The sequence below is a fragment of the Pholcus phalangioides genome, unplaced genomic scaffold (genome assembly GCF_987345545.1).
Source record: "Pholcus phalangioides strain wild (caught in Gottingen) unplaced genomic scaffold, Ppha-v1.0 ptg000027l_1, whole genome shotgun sequence".
Lineage (NCBI taxonomy): Eukaryota > Metazoa > Arthropoda > Arachnida > Araneae > Pholcidae > Pholcus > Pholcus phalangioides.
This window is the reverse complement of record NW_028301617.1, coordinates 648,709-664,221: the sequence shown is the minus strand read 5'-3', so window position 1 is coordinate 664,221 and position 15,513 is coordinate 648,709. Positions and strand designations below refer to the sequence as shown.

General features: G+C 36.5%; 1 protein-coding gene across 1 annotated transcript in view; it reads right to left on the bottom strand.

Moving 5' to 3' along the window:
- Window positions 1-4,399: 4,399 nt before the first annotated feature.
- The window catches only part of Mrtf (Myocardin-related transcription factor), a 48,967-nt gene continuing 37,853 nt past the window's right edge, over window positions 4,400-15,513 (bottom strand). The window contains exons 11-16 of the mRNA XM_089251884.1: window positions 13,807-14,308; window positions 12,542-12,810; window positions 11,605-11,890; window positions 9,747-9,900; window positions 5,355-5,454; window positions 4,400-5,203 (exon numbers count right to left, since the gene is read on the bottom strand). Of these exons, the coding sequence (XP_089108010.1) occupies window positions 4,500-5,203; window positions 5,355-5,454; window positions 9,747-9,900; window positions 11,605-11,890; window positions 12,542-12,810; window positions 13,807-14,308 (2,015 nt within the window). The 3' untranslated portion in view covers window positions 4,400-4,499. The remainder of the gene's footprint in view (window positions 5,204-5,354; window positions 5,455-9,746; window positions 9,901-11,604; window positions 11,891-12,541; window positions 12,811-13,806; window positions 14,309-15,513) is intronic.

The following is a 15,513-nucleotide window of genomic DNA, read 5'->3' as shown; positions in this document are numbered from 1 at the left end:
TTTCAATAAAGAAAACTGCTTTATATCATCAGTTAAATCGTCATCAAGTAAAAACAGGTGATTGGAAAGAATGGTTTTAGAACCGCAAAAAAAAAAATCAATGGCATTTGATGCACAAAATTTCATTTACAAAAAAAAAAAATTATGATCTTCACTAAAATCACAGCATTTACTTATATTCCCAACTAGTGCCTATGATCGGGAATCATAAGTTTCATGATTGTGTCAAATATACTATAACATTGAATCAATATATAAAGTGTGTTCAAAATGTATCAGACCATAATATTTTGTGCCTGAACAAATGAAGAGCTAGGGAGGCGTGGTTTGGTGCACCTATATACATAATCGTAGTGCACATGCTTGAATTTTTACCTGTCTGCAGACCGTCGATGAGTGAGAAAGTGTAAGTGAGCACCGTTGTAGTTTCGTTTTTCACAAAAATGGCAGAAAAAACTTCAACAACGCCACTGTATTCAATTTTGTGTGAAGCTTGGTGATTCCCGAGTGGAAACAATCCGCATGATAAAACAGTTCTCCAAAGATAAAGAAATGGGCTGGCAACTTAATACCAAATTAAGTTGGTATTGTTAAGTTGTACCACACCTTTATAGGTGTAATACCACTGTTTGAAAGATGGCCACATATCAATGGAGAGTGAAGCATGTTCTGGTAGGCCTTCAACATCCAGAAATGAGATCGATATTGACTGAGTGAGGACTCTAGTGATGCAGCAGCATCGAATCACGATTACGGAACTTGCAGATGAAGCAAGAACTAGAACTGGATACGTTCGTTGCATTTTGACTGAGGACTTGTTCAGAAAATGCAAAGTCAAAATCATGATGACCGTCTTCTTTGACTCCAGTGGCATGGCATCATGAGTACGCACTGCATGGTACAGTTCAACCAAGATGTTGTGTGTCACAATTAAGCTCCATCGTGATTAATGCAGTAGCACTGTTCAAGGTTTTCCCTGCCATTTTGTGAAATGCGAAAATGTGACCCCGCTCACACTTCCTCACTCATCAGCAGTCTGCCGGCGACAGGCAGCATCTGCAGGTAGGGAAAACTTCAAGCATACACACTAGGATTGCCTACACATGTGCACTATAAACCATGCCTCCTTAGCTATATTGGTTCACATATGAGAAATAATGCTCAGACACACTTTGAACAAACCTTGTAACAATAAAACTGATTGCAAAGTGATTGAGAATGATCATCTCTACAAGACTGACATCCATTAAAAAAAACCAATGTTGTCTTGAAAATTTCTTTTTTCATAACATGCTATCGATTTTGTACATTTGATAGCGCTTTGTTACTAAATAAAACCTGGCAGTGGAGTCTCTCGATGGATTTTACCACTGCCTCCATCAAGACGACAAAACATTTTGAATCATCGGGCCCCACCTATAGCTGGCACTCAATGTGCTTTGAACCTTAGCTTTAAATCTTTGCTGAGCAAATGAGCCATACCAAAAGCTTTACAATAAAATACAAAGAGGCTTGACAAATCTGAGGCAGGGCCAATATAACCCATATACCTTCCATGATAATGAGATTTGGAACTATGATTTCCGTAAATTAACATGTAAATTAATAAGCTGTTACTTCTAGTCAGACATAGGGTCCCAGAACATTGCTTTGTCCGAGGTGTGGGGGCCATAATATTCAGACAGCCATGGCGACTACTAAATCCAGGTGTGATTAATAAACTAGTGTCAGATGACAACACAGAATTTTGGAATCCATGTCAACATGTTTATTACGAACATGGAAATAAGTCTTCCAGTGTAGAACAAGTTTTTAAAACATTATTTGGGACCGTTTTCTCAATGGAAAAAAAGTTCTTGGCAACTGAAAAAATTTAGCCGGTGCTCAATTTTCTTTTCCCCGATTTGTCAAACCTCAAAATACACAAAGAATAGATTTTTCGAATACCCTGATGAGCATCTAATTTATAAAACGATAGAAAATACAATCAAATCCTAATGTAAAAAAAAAAAAATTTAAGGGACAGACAGGCCCGTCATTTGGGGTAGGGGGGTGGGCAATTACCTCCTTCCCTCCAGCTTTAAAAAGTACAATAGAAATCGACAAACAAGGTGAAATATATATATATAAATTGAGTATATATTTTTTGCCGTTTCCCCCAGGAAAAAGTTGAAATGACAGGCCTGGGGAAAGAGAAAATGTTTTTTTTTTCTACGTGACTCGACTGTAACAATAAAAAGTCTCTCTCTTTGTTCCAAACTTTTCCAGAGCTATAACTCTTGTGGGCAATCAGTCGTGCTATGTTTTGTACTATAATTTACTTTTTTGCAAAGCCACCTATAAATACCTCAAGTGAGCAACGATTTAAATTGGGATACATTTTACAACAAATGTTTTTTAAGTAGATTGCGAGGGAGGAAAAATTATAATCACATCTGCGGTCAGTTTTATACCCTTTAAGTGGTTTTTAACATTTTCCTGATCCACATTCGAAATGTAGAACCCGAGATATTTCGGGGTGGCCAAAATAAAGTGAATAAAGTTTGACGAGGTATCTCGGGATTGCAGTTGTAAGAGATAACGGGGGGAAAGAAATTGATTTTGACAGAAACTACTACACAACACAGGAAGTTACATCGATCTTGATGAGGATTGGTGATGAAAGCCATTGTAACAAGAGCGGAAACATGTTGGGCAAAAGTTACAGCAATGTTGGTTCAGTGAGTGGATGCAAGCACTTTGAATGAAAGGGGCAACTCATACAAAAGATCAATAACTATTAATGAGAAAAATCATTAATCATCAAGCAATAATTTTTGCAATTTTAAAAATTTAGAGATCCTTCACTCTCGAGAATTCCACCTGATGGCGAGGCAGGACCACAGTCCAGCTGATGTTAAATAGAACCCACACCGACTTTGCAACTTAAAATAATTCCTCAATGATTGAAAGAGAGGTTCTCGGGACAAAGGGGCATCACCTGAGTCTCTTCGCCTGATGATATACTCCCACTTTCTTTCTTTCAAATCGAGCAGTCTCCAGTCTATCGCCATGAGCAATTTACTACCAAGTGAATTGTGCCAGAAATGTGTGTATACCTCAGTCTGCGCATGTATCTAGACTCTTTCATGAATATTTAATACTGCCATTTATATTCAAATTGTGAGTTAAGTGTGACAATTTAATATTTGTACCATTTTAGGTCTGTTGCTCTCTGTGGCTAGACTTTGACAGGGAGATCAGCTCACACTGGTACTTCTAAGTTGAGAACCATGTGTGTGGAAAACCAATTTTAGCTCACCACAACTGTGCTGTCTCTGGGGGTGTGAACCTGGATCCTCGCGATACGAGTATGTAATCATGTAAACGAAACTGCACAATGTTGATGTTATCTATTTGAGAAAAATTAACTTGCACCAATGACAGTCTTTTACTCTCTGAGAACCTCTCTTTCGATTGACAAGACCGCAAAAACTTCAGCAATTACTTAAGTCCCTTCAACTAAAAATGGGAAGACAATATTGCTCCCTTCACCTTCCCTCACATCCACTTCTGATTTCCTTGCAACCCCAGGCAATCATTACAAATCCTCGTGAAGAGACACACACATGGTATACCATCACTATTCCGGCAATGATACTGATTTACACTACAGCCATTTGCAGTCAATTAACACTTCTCTGTTATGGGCAATCCCACACAAGCCTATCACATTGCAGAATCGACTTTCAAATTTGATATATTGATGATTCGTAATGAATTAATCTGATTTTGGGATGAAGATAAATTAAATCTCGCTAATATGAACGAGAAACAAAAAAAAGCAAGCGTTATACAAAAAAAACTACACTATTTGCGATATACACCCCATGTTAATGATGATTAATGAAGGTTGGAGAAATGAAGAAAAAAAAAACAAACGAGTTGGACTAACCAGCAGGCCAACCATCACACCAGAATTAAAAACTATACAGGGATGAGTTTCACTGCACTTCACTAAAATAAAAAACAACGGAAAAGCCAAATACAAAATGTTCCGATAGAATTATACACAAACGGAAAACACAACTTAGATACAGAAACCATAAAGTTTTTGATGGACAACTGAATATTTCTTGTTTTTACTTTGACAACATGCTGTTTTGAAAGTTATCATCCACCCCACAATGATCCTTCCATTTATATGATGGATGGCCTTGAAAAAAAAACACAAAATTCTCTGCAGATACCTTGCAATTTCACATTATCTTGGCAAATGAATTATCTGATTCAAAAAACCGAGGGAAAGAAAAAAAAATCTGATCATCACAGGTGACAGACCACGTGATTGTCAGTATAGCGCCACCACCAATCGATGCGATTCCAACAGAACCATTAAAACGAACTCTCACTTCGGATATTTAAAAGTTCTTCCTTTTCCCGTCGGTCAAACTGAGTACGATGACTACAACAGCAACATCGCGGGAGGGACAAAAAGAATTCTGTTGGGGTGATAATCGCTACGTAGCAAAATCTACTTTGTCCCAATTCATGATGGGCGGACTTCTGAAGTCCATGTCATCAAGGGAAAACATATCAAACATGTCCACGTTAGGCAGCATGTTGGACAACAGGGGATCGCCGCCGCATCCTGTAGAGTTTGAAGTCGAAGAGCCGGGTTGGTTGTCCAGGGAAGAGAAATTGTTGAGCCAGTCAGTCAGGTCCATGTCCACATCCATCGGCTTATCACAGGACAGATCCTCGGAGAGTTGGTTCTGGTTCATCATATTTTCAAATTCCGAAGAGGTGAGATGGTTCGCTTCTTTGGACGACATACTGCCACTACCCTGAGAAGCGAGATTCATGTTCTGTTGGTTTTGGTCTAGCATACCAAGATCCATGGACTCCAGGTCGTGTAGATCCAGTTGGAAGTCGAAATTAAGTGACAGATCCGGAGCGCTTTCTTGCAGCATCGATGAAGGCGGCAAAGGATTCTGAGTAGAGGATGAAGGAGGAGAAATTGGGGAAATCTGCAGCTGGGATGTCGACGAAGTATTCAGAGATAATTCTGGCCTCTTTGTAGCAGTTGCAGGAATTGTTCTCGAAGCAGGCATCTGCGGCATCGTCGGCAAGGATGCAACAGGAAAAGTAGGTGCAGCTTTTGAAACGGATGCCTCCGGTGTATTTGGTGTTGACGGTACTTGGGCAGCACTCGGCGGCAGTTCTGCAATATGAAAATCAAAAAACTAATATAGCGTGTTTTTTACATTACACACACAGTTATTTATTTCATATAATTCACTTCTTTTGACCTCAACGATAAATTAAAATTTTTTTCACACATACTTAAAGACTCAATGCACAAAAACACAAACCTCCGTTTTTTATGAGTATTTCCAAAACATCATCGAGAGCTTGGCTTTTCACAGTTTTCTTATTATTACGCTGCTTATTGGCATTAGCTGGTTTCTGATCCTTTGAATAAATGAAAACGAGTCTGGATTATATTTACAATATATAATCTTGGCCATCCTGCCACAGAGCTTATTTTTTTAAAAACATAATTTTGCAGTTTTTGGTGCCTGCATTAATTTTTGATTCACAAAAAACACATTTGTTAAGAAATTGACTAAGAAATGTACAACACAATGTTCGGGTTTCAACTGATTGTTAGCAGTTCAATTGATCAGAATTGGTCCTAATCATTTAGTTCAAGTATTTCGTACCAAATAAAATCGAGGCTCATTAAGACAAAGTAAAAGAGAAACAGAAAATATTTCATACCAAACATCAAAACAGCCATTTGATTATGTTCAATGTGGAAAATATTTAATTTGTAAAGTGCACGCCACTTATTGCGATCAAATTGGGACTAGGGGTGGGGGGGCTACCATTCAGGCCCGTCATTTTAATTTTTTCCAGAGGGGGGGGGGGGGGTAGACAAAGAACATGTATACGTAATATATTTTACATTGTTTGTCTATTTCTTTTGTATTTTTCATTGACAGGAGGGAGGAAGTTGCCCCCTCAAATGACCGGCCTGCTACTATCTTCTAATGCTTATAAATAGAGCCCGGATTATAAGCACTAATAACAGTTAAATATGCACTAAAAATTAAAATAAATCTTCATTCGAAAATGCCGAGATGACAAAATCAAAAATGTCTGCAAAAAATGGAAAAAAATTCATTTAATAATGCTAAAGTATGGGACTAAAAATAAGAAATACAGTGAAACCTGTATGAAATAGAACATCAAGGGACTGAAATAATATTCAGTTTTAGACAGATTTTATAAAGGTGCAAATCAAAGCATTAATCATTGAACAGACTATATTTTGATTCCGTTTAAGACAGGTTTCCGTCTTAGAAAGGTTTCACTGTATATGTAAAAATGGAAAAAATATGCATTCAAGTTCATAAAAATTGTTAAAATATGCAAAGTTCCTGAAAATTGTTAAAATATGCATTTAAGAATGTTAAAGTATGCATAAAATAAAAAGTATGCTCTAAACATTTTTCAATATGCCCCATGGAAATCCTGAAATGTTAATGTAAATGAATTAAATGAAAGAAAAATGCATTAAATGAAAGAAAAATGCATTAAATGAAAGAAAAATGCATTAAATGAAAGAAAAATGCATTAAATGAAAGAAAAATGCATTTAAAAATGTGGAAGCTTCCCTAAAGATGGAACATATGTAAAAAAATGGGGGGACCTCGAATTTTTAAAAATGCAGGAAGTTGAAATTCAGCAAAATGAAAAGAAAAATTTACAAAAATATGCATATCAAAGTATTGAACTATGCCCTAAGAGAAAAGAGAAGAAAAATATGCAGTAAAACTAAAAAAAAATATGTGCAAGAAATTAGAAAACATCCATTTAGCAGCGCAACAATATGCATTTAAAAATGCCTAAAATGGTGAAATATTTTCTTGATAAAATTAAATTTTATTAAAGATAAAAATAATTTTGAAAATATTAGTAAAATTTGAATTAATTAAAAAAAATGCTAGAAATATGAACTTGTTCTAAAATTTCTGTGATTTTATGCATTTATATGCAGTAACTATAAAAAGTGCTAAAATATGCAATTGCATTTTATCCAGACTCTACTCATAAATAATTAGCAAAGAGACATGGATAATCCGCGCTGTTCATGGAGAAAAGGGAAATTTTGGCACCAGGTCAAAGCTTGATGCTTGAACAAACATCATTTTCGCTCCTTGTTACAAGGAGCGAAAAGAACCACCCACTGAGATTTGGATGACGGTATTTTACACTCGCAATGGCATTACGTTTATGAATTTTTTTTTTTAATTTTGAAAAATAAATGCAATAAATCACAAAAACACGAAATACTTTCATTTTATTATACGAACAGTAATTTTTCTTGTGGAATAAAAGGGTGATTGACATTTTCGGTTGCCAAATAAGGAATTCATCCAACATTTTATGATTGATCGAACTCAATTTTAAATTCACGTTAAAATTTTCTCACAGGGAGAAAAACTGTAAACTGCTACAGATGGTAGTCCAGAATATAGGTATTACGTCGAAAAAAATATGAGTGAAGATGAGGTATGATTTGTTTTCAGAACTGTTGACCTAGATTAATCTCAATCCGTGATCGAGCAATAATATTGCATTACAGAAAACCAAATAATTTTAACTGACCACTGCAAAAAATTATATGTACATTGGGGGGATAATCAAAGATGTGGGGAAGCAAACATAATTCAAATTATTCCACGCTTTTACAGGGATCAAGGTACATTTTTTTTTGCAATTTCGCTGAATGATCATGCTTAAATATCATTATTAGGGTTAAGATTTAGGAATATGTCCCATAAAAAATACATTTATGCCCAAAAAAACCTAAAAATATGCTCTCATATTTCTGAAGAAGGGCGATAGGACAAAAAAGGTTGGGAAACTATGGTCTGAAGCATAATTCTCAAATGATCGGTATGGGGTTCTCTTTTAACCAATATACAAATACAAATACAACGCCACAACAGGCAAATTGCCCAACGAGGTGGCTGACTTAAGAACATCATGGATCCCCGAGCCATTTTTTGGAGGCCCTACCTACTACTGCTACACCACACATGCACCCCCCCCCCCCGCGGAACCCCCCAACGAATCGGTACATGCGGGAATGTGCGTGTACGTGTAGTGAAACCTGACGTGAAGTTTTTTGTTTCTCTGTAATGCTTGTTATGTGTAGTACTGCCATCTGCCACCAGTTTTTCTAACTATGAGTGAAATGTCATGATTGAATGATTTATCGTTGTAGGACTGTTGCTCTCTGTGGCGAGACTTTTTAACGGGGAGATCGGCTCGCATTTGCGCCTTGAAGTTGGGAACCACAGAAAACCAACTTCAGCCGACTACGTGGAGCAATCACTAAAAACAGATCCTTATTTATCTCTTGGATTAATTCTTTATAAGCATTAGAAGATGGTAGGCTCCACAGGGTTTTTGATAACAAAATAATGGTCAATAACTATATCCGAAAAAAAGCCCAACAGTTGATACGATATGATCATATGTCCCATTTTGTTGAATGGGATGTATGAAAACAGCAAAGTCTATTTTCTCTTTCCCCTCCATAACTGATTTCAAAATATTGAATTGTACGGTCATTTTTTTTTTTTTATTCGAAAAATGTGAGGAGTTGGAATAGAATTATTTAATGTGTATCACAAGCAATAGTACTTTTTTATATGTACAATAAGTTTCGTGAATCTTTGAAAATCTTCTGGCCAAGGAACTGTGAACATCAGTGGAAAAAAATGAAGAATTGAAGGAGGAAAGTTTTCACCTATACATGCCTTTACTATAAGGAAGCCATTGCAAAAGCAGCGCTACACACATACATGGATCATAGCAACTATTTTGGTTTGATTAAGGGGCATTGTGAACCAAGAATAGAAATTTTTGTCAATAAGGGAGTCTTCTGACTTAAAACAAACTTGACAAACCTTAACAAACTTGAGGCGACCACTAATAGACAGCACCTTCATTTCCAACCCATCTCATTAATGGCAGTAAATTGCAATAAAGCGATATGGCCAGAGTTGGTGTTTGGTGAAGTAGTATCATAACATGGGAAAAAAATTGTGCCAAAAAAAAGAAATTTTCCCGAAGAAAAATGACTAAAATACTGATTCTTTTGACCTTGAATAGTGACCCTTTCATGTTGGCAGATATGCTGCTCTAAATTCCAAACATTTTGGGCTGCTCTCAGCCTGCAATTTATTAACTACAGAAAGAAAATTTTAGACAGCAATAAAAGAATTTTAGTCGCCATGGCAACCTGACACGTATGATTTGTCCAGCCTGGCTATAGAGATAAATTTACATTGTCTTGCAGATTGATAACTTATCAGGGGGGATAAATCTGGTTAAACCTTATAGCTTCAATATATGCAAAAAGAAAAAACTTTTAACAGAGAAAAATTGATAACATAAAGCAAAGTGCTGATAACTATAAAAATTTTTCCCATGTTGGTACGTTCCATACTTTGCGAAAAGTGAGAACAATACCTAAATGTTAACATAATCCACAATTCTAATAAGAGGGGTCGACTATAGTAAGCAATTTCATCTTAACAAGGTTTGCGATCCGTCAAATACAAATTGAAAAGATATGCAAATATTCATAAGCCAATTTCATACAATATTTCCAGCAGAAAATACAAATACAGAGGGAGAGGAAGGAAAAAATTTCACATAAAAGTAAACATATTCTCTTAACATACCTGTTTGCTTTTAACTATGTGTTTCGTGGCCTCCACATAGTCAGGCGGCAGTTTATTGTTCAACTTATTGTTGGCAGTTTCCACAGGTTTTGTGGCAGTTTCCATAGGTTTCGCAGCAGCTACAACAGCAGAAAAATTTGGCAGCGATGATGTCCTGGAACAGAATTAAAACTCGTTGATTATTTATTATAGTACATTCAGGTAATATTGAATAACAGTTTTATTCTTTTCAATTGTTCCAATTTGAAACATAGTACAAACTTGAAATTTGTATTCCTATAAAATTTTCATTCTTGTCTTTGCATTGACAAGTGTATTGTATTGAAAAATAGATATTATAACTAAGAAAAAATTGCATTAAAATTGCGGTAATATGGCATACAGAATTCAAATGAAAATTCATTTAAATTGATCAAAAACAAGATTTAATGAACCTATAAGGATAAAGATAGAGAGAGAGTGAGTGAGTGAGTGAGTGAGTGAGTGAGTGAGTGAGTGAGTGAGTGTATGTTTTTTGTGGTTGATGATGCTGAGGTATCAGTCTATATACAAGAGCCAAATGCAATCTTCTTATTTTGCTCCAAAACAGTCGAAGTGGACCCACAGAGAACAGGTCACACATTATTTTTATACCTTTCCTCTTCTATCTTCCTAAACTTTCCATCTTGAAGAGATATTCCAGCCCAACTCAGATAATACTTGTAGACTCTCACTAATCTGGCTCAGACCGGGATGTGCAGGATTATTGAAATCCCCACATTACTGGATGCTAATTTTTTAAATTAGCCCCATTTGAATAATACAGTAGGCACGCGTATCGAAATCATTGATAATGTTATCATTCGGATATTGATACGACTTTTGCAAAGTACGGAACGGACCAGTAGCATAACATGCCCGAGTGGCATGGTGGTAAAATGCTCGTCTACCACCGTGAAGGTTGCTGTCCACGGTCCCGGGTTTGAACCCGAAGGAGGATATAGATAAGATATTTTCCTTAACAAACTTGAGGCGACTACTAATAGACAGCATCTTCATTTCCAACCCATCTCATTAATGGCAGTAAATTGCAATAAAGCGATATGGCCAGAGTTGGTGTTTGGTGAAGTAGTATCATAACATGGGAAAAAAATTGTGCCAAAAAAAAGAAATTTTCCCGAAGAAAAATGACTAAAATACTGATTCTTTTGACCTTGAATAGTGACCCTTTCATGTTGGCAGATATGCTGCTCTAAATTCCAAACATTTTGGGCTGCTCTCAGCCTGCAATTTATTAACTACAGAAAGAAAATTTTAGACAGCAATAAAAGAATTTTAGTCGCCATGGCAACCTGACACGTATGATTTGTCCAGCCTGGCTATAGAGATAAATTTGGGGAACTTGGAAGGGGAGGGGGGAATAAAAAATTCCCTTACTGGGTCATTTAGAGATTTAATAATAATAACGTGATCAGCACGTATTTCCCAAGAGATCGTTTTGATCTGTCCAGGGAATTTGTTAGTGTTAGTAGACATCCATGCCCGACCCGGGATTCGAACCCAGACCTGCACAGTCAGAAGCTAGCTCCCTAACCACTGAACTGCCAGGCGGTGTAACATAATTTTGAACTTTCAACTATAAAATACAAACAAGTAAAATCTCAGAAACCAAATTATGTTAATGTAATACGGCAAGAAGACAATCTTATGAAGGGGAAAAAGTGTGACATGAAAAAAATCATACCGTTTATCCAAAGAGAGGTAAATTTTAGCAAAACATTAGTTTTATGACATTAAATAAAACCTGATCAGCTAAAATATTTCAACTTGGATTTCATAAGTTAGCACATAGGATGCAGCAATAATATAGACAACTTACAAGACTAATCTATGTGTCCCAAATCCATTTGGCAGCGAGTTTGCTCTGGGCTTCTCTGCATTAGTCTGGTAGGTCCCAGGTTGGCAGAGGACTATAGGCTGTATATTAGCCAGTCGTGAAAGAGTCTGCTGATTCAAGGCGGCGGCTGTTGCTCCAGTGGTGGATGATGGAACGGCATTCACTCGACCATTTGTTTGTTGCTGGTTATGGATGAAGGCGGCAAGATTTGCTTTGACTGCGGCAGAAACTGCAGAAGGATTCGTTGGAAAAACTGCATTCGCACTGCCTGAAAAGAGAAAAAAAAATGGATTATGATTTACTTTACAGCTCTGAAAAATTACACTGGCCTACAAGGTTTTTCTAACAGGGAAAAATTCAGCTGTTCTTAATTTTTGGGTGCAGATTCCAGATCCAACCTTAAAAAATGGCCATCACATCTAGTTTTTTGTTCTTATGGTATTTAAAATTTTTAATATCTTTCAAAATTTACATATTTAGGCTATATACGTGTGAAATGATGCTAGAAATCATATATATTTCCATTTTTTTCCCATCTAAAACTTCAGGAATGGCAACACACACAATGATTTTATATCTAATTGTATAACCAGATTTTATATTTACAAAAATATTCTAAATTAATTGAAAGATAAATACAAGCTTTATACTTTATAAATTTTATGAGAAAATAATGCCCATTATCTATATTTTCAAGATGTGTAAGTTTCCATAGCGTTAGTGTATTTCAAAAAATGGCCATCATGCATACATAAGAAACTGTATGTAATGGAGATTTTTTACATTCATATTTGAATTCAGCAACCCAAAATTTGTCTAAAACATATATATTTCCACTCATGTTATGAAAAAAAAGTAAAAAATTGTTGACCATCATTATCAGAGATTACTCTTTTTTACAGAAAAAAATTAAACGAACCAGACTGTTGGAGTTGTTGCAGTAGATGCTGCTGCTGGAGCTTCTGCTGCAGGTGCTGCTGCAACTTCTGTAGCGCTTTGGTGTCTATGTTACTAACTTGTGGTAATGTAGTGACTACAGAGGTCACTGGAACTTGCTGCAGATGCGCTGTAGCAACTGACACTGGTTGGGAAACCAACAGCGTCTGTGATGGTCGTTGAACTTGCTGCTGTTGTTGCTGCTGCTGTTTTTGTTGCAGCCATTGATGTTGCTGCAGCTTCAACTGAGACCTGAGAGTAAAGTTGAAAATGTTTTGAAATAGAAAATTCAACTCGTAGGAAAAAAAATAAGACAGATTTGGAACGCAGATGAATATAGACCAGTGATTCTGTGCAAAGGTGTGCAGTGACACCCTAAGAAATAGTGAGAACAGTGACCAGTACTGCACAATGCCAGGGATAAAATTTAAGGAAACGAAAATATGATTTTTGTACATCCGATCAAATAAGAGAACATCATATGGAATGGGACCAAAACTTTGTTCTATACAGAGGCCATTATAAACTGGTTCACAATAGCAAGGTTTGACTGTTTTTTTAATGCAGTCCACAGCGCTTAATGTGATCACATCAGGATTCTGGGTTTGATAACAATAACCTAATGATATGTATATCCAATAAGACCAGATGTATCCTGCCTTACATCTTTTACAGATTTCAAGGCGTTTATATGTACAATCGAATCCTGTTATAACAAACTCCAAGAGACCTGAGAAATCACTTCGTTATAATGAAATTTCAGGTTGTTTGCATTGTTCCTATGTAAACTTATTTGAGGGATTAGAAAAGTGTTCGTTAAAATGAGATTTTTGCTATAATGGTATTCGTTAAAATGAGATTTTTGCTATAACGGTATTCGTTAAAATGAGATTTTTGCTATGATGGTATTCCTTAAAATGAGATTTTTGCTATAACGGTATTCGTTAAAATGGAATTCGACTGTATATCCGGAAAAAGTCCTGTTTGCAAGTGCGGTGACTATAAATCCTGTTTGGTTGGGCGAGTTGTATGGTAAATGGCAATTGGTAAAAAGGACAATTCTTTTTTCTGCCACATAATGGATTGCAAAATGTTCAATCTTTCTTGTTTGTTGTTGTTTTTTAGTCTATTCTAAAACTGGACTTTTTTTGTACTTTGAGCTAAAATCCTACATTTTTGTTATCCATCCATTGTGAGGCGTTAGATCCTTCAAGTCACATTTCAGATATCACTCAAAAAAATATTTACCTTTGCAGTTCCCGCTGCAATTCCTCAATCCTCTTTTGCTGTTGCTTGACAATGTCCTCATTCAGAGCTGACTCTGCTGTAGTGTTCACAGAGTTCTCCGCATGCGGCGGAGAAGGTACCTCGACATCCATGGGAGCAACCGACGAAGGACGAGACACCACCAGCTGACTCTGCATCGGCATGGTGTTATACACAACTAAGGATCCATTCTCTGACAACGTCGCTGGAGCTCCATTGATAGAAGATGTATCCACCGCCATAACAGAGGCAACTGGTTCAGACTTTACAGTTAGAGATGGGAGTGCGTCTAAGATGATTCCATTGAAACCTATGGGTATTGTGCTACTGTCTGTCATCATTGATGCAGTTTCTTGTATTATGGATGATTTTCTGCCCCCGTTGCTCACCATTTCTGAGTAAGGCTTTAACCGCTCAATCAGTTGCGGCTTTGAGCCAGACACTGGTAAATTTCTTTTCTTCAATTCCGCTTTAAGATCGCTCACTGAAACAAGAAATTTTACTATTATAAAAACTTGAATTTAAATGAGTAATAATCCTTTGCCTCTAATACTAATACAATAATGAAGAAAACAACAATAAAGGCAAATACTGTATTCCCCCCCCCCCCCCCGCATTAACCAGCCTACCAGGAAACAGTGAAGGAGACATGCATGCCAGGATTATCCGCATTTTCCAGAATACCAAGAAATTCGAGTCACAGATTCTGGGAAATTCTTTATCCTAAAAATTAATGCAATAGAGCATGTTGTCCTTTGGTTGGCTAGTAAAATTTTGGTTGTATCAGTCAGAAGTTCCTTTTAATATAGATATACAATGAACTGTGTCATCATTAGGTTGGCTAGTAAATTTTCAGTCGAGTTTTTTTATAGACTAAATAGACTGAGCACATTCTGTGATCCTTATTAAACCGTGCTTTTCCTGGCATGCTGATAAAGGACCAGATTCCAACATGCACAAAGCCGGTGCTCCTCGAGTTTTATGGTATGCGGTTAATATGGGGAAATACTGTAACAAGAAAAAAATTTCCTAACATGTTTCAAACACTTTATATTGCCAACTTCAAATATACCGCTGACCAGGGATACTGCTTGGAATTTTGTACCAGGTATTAAACTTCTATTTCACCACACATACCAACTCTGGCCGCATTGCTATACTGAAATTTCCTGCCATTAATGAATTTGGTTGGAAATGAAGGCTCCATCGATCAGTGGTCACCTCAAACTCATTGGGGAAAATATCTATATTCCTTCCTGGGTTTGAACCTGGAACCGTGACAGAAATTTTCATAGCGGTTAACAAACATCTTACAACCATGCCACTCAAGTGCATATTAAACTTCTAGTTGCCGAGAAAGAAGTATGTTTGCTCATGTCAGACTCGCTACGGTTAGAATGAAGCTCAATACCTGTATGAAAGTCTCAAAACACCATTCTAATTGGTCGCTTGTGAAATCAACTTAAAATTTCTATTTGAAATGAAACTAAGCTAAAGCAATGTGATGTGATTGGTAGCGTTGATTTTCTATCATTGATATTTTTGAAAGCCTGATCACATTACCATGGCTTAATTTTATTTTGAGTGTGAATCAGAAGAAAATTTGAATAGACCAATCAACAGCACATTTCCAAAAGCAACAAATCAAAATGGTGCTTTGTACTTACATGCTTGTGAAACTCGACTGCT